The 11,096-nt window shown below is 27.1% G+C and overlaps 1 protein-coding gene across 1 annotated transcript; it reads right to left on the bottom strand.

Moving 5' to 3' along the window:
* Window positions 1-560: 560 nt before the first annotated feature.
* On the bottom strand, window positions 561-3,964 carry LOC126838535 (uncharacterized). Its single transcript, XM_050573036.1, has 9 exons — window positions 3,821-3,964; window positions 3,351-3,528; window positions 3,221-3,285; window positions 1,897-1,977; window positions 1,682-1,811; window positions 1,555-1,619; window positions 939-1,134; window positions 737-876; window positions 561-674 (listed from the first exon to the last, which is right to left on the bottom strand). Exons 1-8 carry the CDS (start codon window positions 3,935-3,937, stop codon window positions 791-793), a joined length of 918 nt encoding a protein of 305 aa, XP_050428993.1. The 5' UTR covers window positions 3,938-3,964; the 3' UTR covers window positions 561-674; window positions 737-790.
* Between the last annotated feature and the right edge of the window lie 7,132 nt (window positions 3,965-11,096).

The raw sequence follows: 11,096 nt of genomic DNA, 5'->3' as shown, positions 1-11,096 counted from the left end.
TTTTGATCACTAAATTTTTTTTTTTGTGGATCCACGATATTTTTTAGACCACTCAACCAATTTCTTTATGTAGCAACTGTATAGATCGTGCATGGTAAGTTCTGTATTAGGCGTTTTACTATTCAACTTTGTTTTAAGGAAACCCTAAAAAAAATGGGAAAACCCCTTGAACAATATAAATCAGTAAAGAAGAAGTTAGCAAATTTGGGTCGAATACATTTTTAAATCTGATTTATCTAAATGTGATATTCTAAGCACCGTGGAATGTCGAAAGAAACTTCATAAAAAATTCGTCCAGTATTATAGACGGAGAAGAAAAACACACAGACAGACAGACAAACACACATCACGAATTATTAAGAAGGGAGATTATAGATTTTATTGTAAACTTTTTAAGCTATTAATATAGTATAAGGTGATAAGGTGAAGGAATGGGCTAATATGTATGCATCAAAGTATAATGGAAAAATTTAAAAATATACATATAAATACTTTATTACATGTATTGTATTTATTAAATCTTCAGCAGTGATACAAATTATTTAAATAATCTATTGATTATTGGCAACAGTTTATCCCTTTTGAAATGTATGTATGAAATGTTCATCAAATTTATTTAATATTTTTGTGCATTGCGTATTCCTTAATATTATTTTGAAAAAAAATTGTAATATCTAAAACAAATGTATACATTTTTAAAATATGTTTTTGTATTGCAAAAAAAAAAAAACATTACATGCTGTTGGTCTTTAAAAAGTTTTGTTTTCAATGATCAAATATTCTCTTGAGTCTATTTTAGAGTCTTACTTAAGCTGTACTGCTTATATATATCACTCAAATTTTCCATATATTTATTAAAATCAATAGAACTGTCGTCTGGAAAAATTAAAATGTCAATCAATACAAATTTCATGTCAATGTTATTCTTAAGTATTTACCTTTTAAACCTAGCATTTTCATTATTTCAATGAGTGATTCATTCGTAGCTGATTCCTTAGGGGCTGCTTCCTCAGTGGCTGCTTCCCTAGAGGCCGTTTCTCGTTGATCGTCGTTCCATGCTTTAAGTTCATTAGCGTCAATAACGCCATCGCCGCCCTTGTCCATTGAACAAAACACATTGTATAAACTTACCACCTAGATGTTTTAAGAAACACATTATAATATATGTTATAACACAAAATGTGTATTCATTATTCGAAGATACTTAATTTATACGCGAATCTAATCTAGCTACTACATACTTTAATATTAAATTATTTAAGTGTTAAAGAATTAAAGTATAATATGCTACGAGAATGAAAAACTTAACGTCATATATACCTAGGTAAAATATTTTTCAAAATGTATTAATTAATCGATAATTACAGAGAATAAAATTTGAAAAATATATATTTAAAAAAAAAAAAAAAAATTATCTAAGTAATCTGTTAAAAGATTATTGTTGCTAAGTTGTTAAGACAAAATTAAAATATTCTATCTCGTAATATGACCAATCATACAATTCATTACCAATCATACAATTTAAATTATATCAAAATTACAATAACTACTTACTAGATATGAAGCCGACAACATTTTTAAAATTTCCTCGAATTTCGGCCATTCAATTGGCCATGTTTCTGTAAACAGTTTGTGGATAATTTATAAACAAAATACATTAGGTAGTTAAGATTTTTACTACCAATTGGACCAATAAGATCGAGTATTTCTAAAGTTTCTTCCTCGCTTGAAAATACTATTTTATAATTGCTCGTTATTGACTCTACAAATTCTTTCTTTAGTATGGCTTCATTTTGGTTTGGATTTAATCTCTAAAAAAAAACACAAGAAGCGCATATTATGTCAATTTTATAATGAATTTTATTTGGGAAGGTTTGTCTTGTCTGAAAATAGTACTTTGTATGGGTTCGTCTTTGTGTTGACGTCATTATCACTCGAAATAGTGTCATCTTCCTTAGCCTTCGGAGTACTATCTGTCTAAAGCATTTCAAGAAGCGCATATTATGTCAGTTTACATTTTTTGGTAAGCCATAAATGCAAAAAATATTATACAGTCGATTCATTAAGGACACACAAATTTTGTAGATTTTTCTTTTTGAGACAAATTAGATTATATAATTTTACAACGTTAGACAACACTCCAATTTGTCAATGAAAAAAAAACAACACTATTTTAAAACTTAAATGGCGACTTATATACTTAATAACTAGTTTTGGATAGTTACTTTTAAAGTTACAAAAGTTTTAATGCTTTATACTTCTTTATTCTCGTCTTTTCTTTTTTTAAGTTACTAAATAAAAATAATACTTCTGATTCAGAAGTCTATTCGATGGTAACAATATACATGATATTTTTCAAGTATTAAATTGTCAATGATAACAACATAATATAGATAATGTCTTGTATTTAACAATTTGTTTGAACTTATAATTTGGTTGAAATTTGTATAGGGTTTGTTTCAAATATTTTCATGGTTTATGGTATACAAGAGCAACACGTACAATTAAATATTTAAACTTTCAGTCACAACCAAAAGAAACAGCAAGGTCTAAAATATAGAGGTAAGTTCGACTGAAAATATTAACATTAGACATAACTTATAATGGATTAAAATAATAAAAAACAATAATGGAACAACAATAATCAACATTTTGATCACATGTCGAGATAGGAAAAATTGTGTACTGTTCAGTTATCTACGTTCAATATAATATAAACAAAAAGTCCCACCAAAATGAAACCCAATCACTACCAAATTGTAATTAGTTCGTCAGGACAACTGGAAAAAAACATACTGGTAAAGTTTTAGAAAATAGTTCAAATCTGCATATTCGCTATGAACAATTGAGTGTCACTAACGAATACACACACATCAACAACAAAATCCCAAGTTGTTTTTCTTTCGATTATTTACGTAATATGGTCTTACTCTCATATTTCCCCTTTAAGGAAGCAAAAAGGAAAATTAAACATCGACCGACGACAAATTCTAGAGTGTCAGTGAATCAACCAACATCTTGAGCTAATTATTCTCAACTTACAATGTTAGTTCAATATTTACGTTATTTCTAAAGTTGGTAGACCTGCTGGAAAATTGTAAAACTTGTGTAAATTATAATATTACACAAAATACAAATACAATTTTTTTTCAAAAAGAAAAACTACAAAATTCAAAAAATGAATTCTCCCGTATTGTAAAAATAATAAAACTGAATAAACCTGTGACAAAAACCCTATTATCGGTTTCATTTTTTCCAATTGTTTCAATCCTATTTCACGGCTTTCTGAAAATAATTAAAGCAACTGTAGTATGATTTTTCATAGAATATTGCTTTATTTTTAATATTACGCTTTAAATTAATTAATTCTACGTATAACTCTGCATGGCGAACGGTGAGAAATCCGTGGAACACTTCGAATATTAGTTTCTGTAATTCCTTTGAGGAGATAGAACCAATATTATTAGTATCGTACTTCTCAAATATCTTTTGCCATTGGTTGGTTGTCAATTCATCCAGATTTATATCCTAGAAAATGATGTGACATTCACTGCTCTTAGATACTGATAGATGAAATATAAAAAACCTTCGAAAAGCAGAAATTCTAAGTTCTTTTTTACTATATATATCATAATTGGTTTAATTTTTTGTACATGAACAGATAATTCGAATAATCTGTTATTAAATTATTCGACTGTTATTCAACATACTATTAATAATCCCTATCAAAAATATGTAACCGTCTATATTTTATTGCAATATGTTATTTTGGCCATTTATATTATAAGCTTTAAAATATTTCTGAACTTTAGATACATACCACCGTAGAAGTACCACTTATAGAAGCTTCATCCGCTATATTTCCTTTACCTGCCGTACTAATTTTCACCATAAAACATACGACACACAAAAGGATTATAATATTTTTTGAAAACATTGTAATGCAAAATATGTACGTGGCGTGTATAAGACTAGCTTGAAAATGAAAATTTGCTTATTGTTATTTTGTTATTGTGACTGTATGTTATCTTATTTACATTCTAAACATCTTTTCGCACTGAATTTTATGTTTCTGCCTTAGTTTAAAGTATGTACAGAAGCCGTGAAAAACAATCATAAATAACCTTACAACCAAATACAGCTATAACAAATGCCTATAGAAAACAGCGATTTTTGTTTAAGATAATCACATACATTTGAAACTTGTGCTTTAGATCTGTTTTTTATGTTTATACGTCAATGGAAAATATAACAATATTTATACAAAATGTACATACAATACATGATACATTCCTTAAGGGAATTTATTTAAAATATAAGTACATAAATGGCAACAACATGTCAAAGAAAAAACGTTTATTATGTACTTATTATTGCTTTGAACAGAAAAATAAGTATGGTCTACGCTATTTTGTACGATTAAATTAAAAAATATCTTTAAAATCGATCAAAGACAGACTCCCCTCCCCCTTTCCGACCAAACAATTTGTGACATCAAGATTTATATACCATTATATTATACAAGATATAAAAAAATATTTGATATATTCCCTAAGCAATAATGTTAATACATTTTTGGAGTTTAAATTGAATTTGACTTAGTATCCGCCAAACTGGTCGTCAAAAATATTTTTTAAAAATGTATAACAAATATTTGTACGTTTCAACTTTTTATTTATTTATTTATGGTATGCAACTTTAAAGATCTGTAGGGAATGAACTATATGAGATAAAGTTCTATAAATCATTGCTGCACTACTACACGCCAGGATAATCCTTACAAGACCTTAAAATATACCAACATCTGTTATACCATATACGTGTTGTAGTTATTTTTCAGTAAATACATTTTAAATAAAATCGTTGAATATTGTTTGTTTTGTTTTTTTAACATTTAAACTACATATTTCCTAGCATTAGACATTGTTCATTATACATACTAAATTAGGTACTCTATACATTTCAATTAATTTGTATATTTATAATTTAATTTAATTTATATATTTAAGTATCGATTACCTAAAAAAACTTTTATTTTATCTTAATTAAATATATATGACATCATTTTTTTATTTAACCCCTCATTTTTGGAGTTGGGTTTAGGGTCTTGGGGGGAGGTGGTATATAATTTCCAATTTTATTAAAAAAAAATTGTTTTTGAGTTATTATCATTTTGTGATTATATAAAAGGTCATATACAAAATTTCAAGGTTGTAAACCTAAATATTATTCAAAATCTCCATATAAGGTGTTTAAGTCACTCTTTAGGTTTTTTTTTTATAAATTTATATAATAATTCTAGTTAAAAAGTATGTATTAAACAAAATTCGACAATTCGTTTTGTATCGTTTGATTTATGTAGACAAATAACTGTTGGTATCATAGATTTTTTAAGTTTTTACGTTATAAGAGTTGTTGTATTTTACCAATACAACTTTTTTTACTAAGTTGTTTTTTTGCCATATCTTGTTTTATTATTTGTGTTCGATTATTTAAATTTGCTTGCACGATAGTACCATATTGTTACAAATATTATAGCATTTACACATTTTGTACAAAAACCAATAATAATACTTTTTCGGATGTGTATCTTGTTTTCTAGATACCATATTTTTTAAATATTGTGTTCGTATTGTAATAATAAATGTACCCTTTGGTTTTTTCATAAACAAAAGATTTAACTAAAATTGAAAGAATCCAAATGCCTATTTGAAACACGAAAAAATGTGTTGTACCTAATGTACACATTAGGTACAACACAACATGTGCTTTTTGTTCATCGTCCAACTGTAAATAATTTTATTACATTTTTTTATGACTAGATTTTTTTACACGCGTTATAGGTATGTTAGACCTATCTTCATATTAATTTCCAGCTCTTAAATCCTAAAATTGCGCTTACAAAATAACCCACCTTCCCCCGGGATTGAGGCCGTGTGTCAATAGAAGGAACCTAATTAATGTTCTCTAAATATTTTTAAATTTTTTCGTGAAGATATAGCAAACCAAAAATGACGGTTGAAAATCAGCCAACTTTTTTCGGGTTTTCAGTTGTCTTTTTTAATTTTTACTATTATTCGTTATAACTCCTAGAAGGAGTACAAGTGTTTTCTTTACATCGATTTTTTATGTGTAGTACAGGACTAAATTGGAAATTAAATATTTTAAAAAACCAGCTGTAGCCCTATTAAAATAAAAAGCTTATCATAAACAATTATTTTAAAGGTCATAGCTTATGTATTCTAAAAAAAATTATAATGAACAAAAAACAACTAAATATTATAACGTATATACCTTCTAAATTAATCAATAATTTAAAAAGAAAAAAACAAAATGTGGTTTTATGATTCTACCTATAATAAAATAAATTTCCGCTACTTTCCATACAGACTTATAATATTTTCTTTCGAGATTCAAGTTAAAAAATAGTAGCTTTTTAGGTAACTTATTAAGTCATATATTAATTTAATATTAGGTTTGATTATAAATTATTTAACATAATACAAGGTGATTAAGTGAAAGAAAGGACTAATTTGTTTGCATCAAATTATAATGGAAAAATATACAAACAAATATTCTATTACATTTATTTTATTTGTTAAATTTTTAGCAGCTATTAATTAAATAACCCATTGATTATTGACATCTGTTTATATCTATTGAATTGTTTGTATTAAATATTCATCAAATGTACTAAATATTCTTGTGCATAATACTCGTATATTCCTTAATATAATTTTGAGACATAAATTGTAATATCTGAAACAAATATATATTTTTAAAATATGTTTTTTACTTGCAATAAACAAAAAATTACTAAAAGTTTATACAAATTATGAGTATTCAAAACTGTTTTATTTTTCAATGAATAAATATTTTCTTGAGTCGAGAGTAGAGTTATAAGAGTACGTCTAGTTTTCTTAACAGCTTAAAATCATTGCTACTGTTATATATTCATTAAAATCAATATAACCGTTATCTGGAAAAATTTAAATGTCAATCAATAATAATTTCCACTAATATGTTGTTCTTAAGTATTTGCCGTCTAAATCTAGTCAATATGAAACGACGAACCGTAACAAGTATGTTGACACATAAATTTGTATTTAAGTACCTACCTAGGTTAATTAAATATTACAATTAAAATATACTTTTGCAACCCCCAAAATTCGGCCCAACTCGCGACTGTATGTTATAGTTATTTATTGCCTTTGTGACGTTAAACTATTGTACCTGTTAAGAAGTCTCAAACATAATTAAGACTATAATGTTATAGTTATTTATTAGCTTTGTCACACCAAACTATTATAACCCGTTGGGAAATCACAAAAAATTTTTTAAAAAAATTGTAAAAAAATGCAAACAAAAAAATTCTCCTTCGGTTCTGTACCGCGCAACGTAGGCACTCTGATGGTTTCACTCGTCCGACCGAATGACCGAAGGTTATTTCAAATTTGTTGATTTTATGTTATTTAAACACATTATTGTATATTACTAATACACGTTTATTTATAAATTATATTTTTTCTACTTAAAATACGAAATATTTTGTTTGTAACCATGGTAACCACGGCCATCCTAGGGTTGGAATTTTCGAAAAGTACTATGCCAGTTATCTTCACGTGAGTGTACTCAACAACTTCCCAAAGTTTCATTTGATGAATGGTACTAATGCAAAAGGACAGACAAACATACCAACATTCATTTTTATATAAATATAATATTTATATAAATAAAACAAGACAAACGTTTATTGAAACGTGAAACCTTAGATCAAAAGCACGTAGTATTCCCTTTTATTCGGTATATTACATATTATATTACATTAAAATCACGCGTTCGTAGCTGTATTCCAATAATACAGAATGCAACAAAATCGAAATTAATTTATCGCCAACTAATAAGATACGGTGAACCGCGACAAGTCTGTTGACATCATAATGAATACAGCGAGGGTATCTTGATTTTGTCAAACTCGTAACCGTTAAAAAGTCTCAACAAATAATAACAATACATTTTTAAAAAAATTGAATAAAATTCCACTCATCGGCCTGGATTAATCTACATATAATTTCGCTGTAGTCAATCATTCATCCGATCAAAAGTTATATTTAAACAGTTGATTTTATGTTATATTCACAAATTATGTTAATATAATGAGTGTACATGTTTAGTGGAAGTTTCCTGTCAAACTTTGATAGTTTTTGTCTTTCACTTCGTAGAGTATATTGAAAACGAATAGCCGTCAAAGAATTAATACAATTTTAATATTATGTCGCATTTATTACGGTATACACTTGAGTAGCTAAATTGCCTATGCGAGACGCCGACAATGTAGATTTTGGCGCGAAATTGAACCACTTACCGGGTATTATATGTATCTGTACGGTTACCACTCAGGTATAAAACCGATAGAGTTCCGTAAAAGTCTGGTTTCAAATGAGAAATATTTGCTGGTCGAGTACCCGTTAAGAACTGTCAAACATAATTAAGACTATTATGTTATAGTTGTTTATTGGCTTTGTCGCGCCAAACTATTATAACCTTATTTAAGTGATACTTTTTAATGAGTGTGTAGGGCGGGTTAGGTTTGTTTCGTGTTTCATAAAAGAGGAGGATTTTTTTTAAATGCCTCACGTTACGCCAGATGATATGAGGCACTCAAATGCCAAACCGATTAACTCCAATTGTGAATAATTATAACATGGTTGGATAAAAAAAGAGTATAGTTTTCAGTGACCAAGATAAATAACTCCATAGTATATTCACATCACGTATTATATTACATTAAAATTACACGTTCGTAGCTGTATTCCAAAAAGAAGCAATGCAACAAAATCGAAAATGTTTATTAGTAAGGGCTCAAATTTTTACAGTATCCTAAGCTTAAGCGTAAGTACATCGTATAACAAAATAAAACTGATAATTTGTACCTTCCTGATCTAAATACTTGCTAAAAAAATCGCTTAGGACAGGTTAGGTGAAGCGAACAAAACCGAAATACATTTAAAGTCAAAGTAATAATTATACATAATATGTATACCCGAACACCGTGGATAAGCTTTTAATGATATTTTTTGAGGATTTTATGTATGATAATTGCAAACCCGAATAAATGAAACTTAACAGTAATTCGCATTTAAGATGCTTCTATTTTGTAATTTTATCGGTCATTTCAAAAACGACACAAGTCACAACATTTTAATTTTACACTAGCCACAAAAAACTTCATAACTTCATTAATAGTTTATGCAGTGATTCTTGCACTCAACATTTGTATTACATATGAATGGTTATTTGTTAAAAGGGACCTATGTTACATAATTGAAAAAAATAGTTTTATGGTAAATAATTTATCTACTTATGTTAACACATCGTTTTGTGTTAAAAAGGTCCTTCGTCATATAATGTTGTATATGTTTATACTTAGTATTCAAAGTGAAAATGTACTATATTAGTTTCAAAGACAATTGTACGATTATATTATTTTTTAATTCAAAATTTTCAATTTGTTAAAAGGAATTTGTGTCACAGAACACTTTTGACTATTTATAGAAACACAATTGGTTTTAAAAATATTTTTCTTCGCTAATTATTTTTTCATACATTATTATTTAATCGATATTGTAATGATTAATCTGAATAAGCAAATTTATAAAGAGCAAAATAATTTTTTGTTTCTCCTAAAATATTTTTAAAATGTTATATAAGTGCCGTTTAACAAAGTCCCATTATATGAGTCTGACAAATTAAGTTTTCACACAGAATACGTAACTAAGTATATAATTTATCAAATTATCAAATTTGACAAAAAGTCATTTTTGAAAAATCGGTGACTTAAGTCGTTTTTGAAATGACCGATTCGATTTAATACTTTCTAACTTTGCTGGCTTACACTGTGCGTGGTTTGGGCTGTACTGGCTTGAATATACTAACTACTGATTTGCATCGAAGCGTTTATTCGAAAGTGATTTTATCACTTTTAGATTTAAAAATTCCTATAAACCTGTGACCTCCCCGTCCCCACTATGCCCCGACCTCACCATATGTTCCGTCCCCACTAGGCCCCAACGCCACTGTACTGGTTTTTTTAAATTTGTATGATAAAAGAATTGTTGTTTTACAATTACATTTTTTATAGTTTTTTTTTGGGGGGGAAGATGTAACAAAACAAAGTTAATTATTTTCTTTTTAAGAAACGTTAACCAGAAAATACCATTTAACTCAAAAAAGTCGTTTAAAAAAAACACGGGAATATTTGACTATTACTTTTACAACTAAACATTACTTAATTTATTCTTCCTAATATTAACATATTTATTTATACGTTAGTTGTTAATTATTATGACTATTCTTTAACATCCTAAAACTCCTAAAAGAGTACAAATGCTTTTATCGATAATTGTATATCGACCATTACAGATTCGCATCTGAGCGTTGAACTGAAAGTGATTTTATCACACTCTGCTGTAATTTTTTAGCCTTATTGTGACCTCCCCCGCACTAATATGCTAATTAACATAATAACTAAAAAAAATGCTTTTTTAAGATTAACACCTAGATTACAATAAAGCCAGTACAGTGGCTAACATTAACCAATAACTATACAACTTTCCATACATACCTTAACTTATAAAATTGTTTTCGATATTTAATATAAAAAATGGTAGTTTTTCAGGTAATATAGTATAGTGCCATATATTAATGTAATATTAGATATTTCGATTATAAACTTTTTGAGTTATTAACATCATATAAGATGATAAGGTGAAGAAAGAACTAATTTGTACATATCAAAGTATAATGGAAAAAATTAAAAAATACAAATATTTTACTGCGTGTATCATATTTAATAATTTTCAGTAGTTATACAAATTAATTAAATAATCTATTGATTATTGACAGCTGTTTACATCTGTTGAAATGTATGTAATAAATATTCATCAAATGTACTAAATATTCTTGTGCATAATACTCGTATATTCCTTAATATAATTTGGAGACATAAATTGTAATATTTGAAACAAATATATATTTTTTAAATATGGTTTTTGCTTATAATAAACAAAAAATTACTAAAAATCTTACATTATTCA

Source organism: Adelges cooleyi, unplaced genomic scaffold, assembly GCF_023614345.1.
Source record: "Adelges cooleyi isolate 19-005CV unplaced genomic scaffold, UGA_ACOO_1.1 ACOO_flye_CR_arks_rails_tigmint_CR_PRNA_30, whole genome shotgun sequence".
Classification (NCBI taxonomy): Eukaryota; Metazoa; Arthropoda; class Insecta; order Hemiptera; family Adelgidae; genus Adelges; species Adelges cooleyi.
The sequence above is the reverse complement of the archived record's forward strand: the minus strand, read 5'-3'. Positions and strand labels throughout refer to the sequence as shown.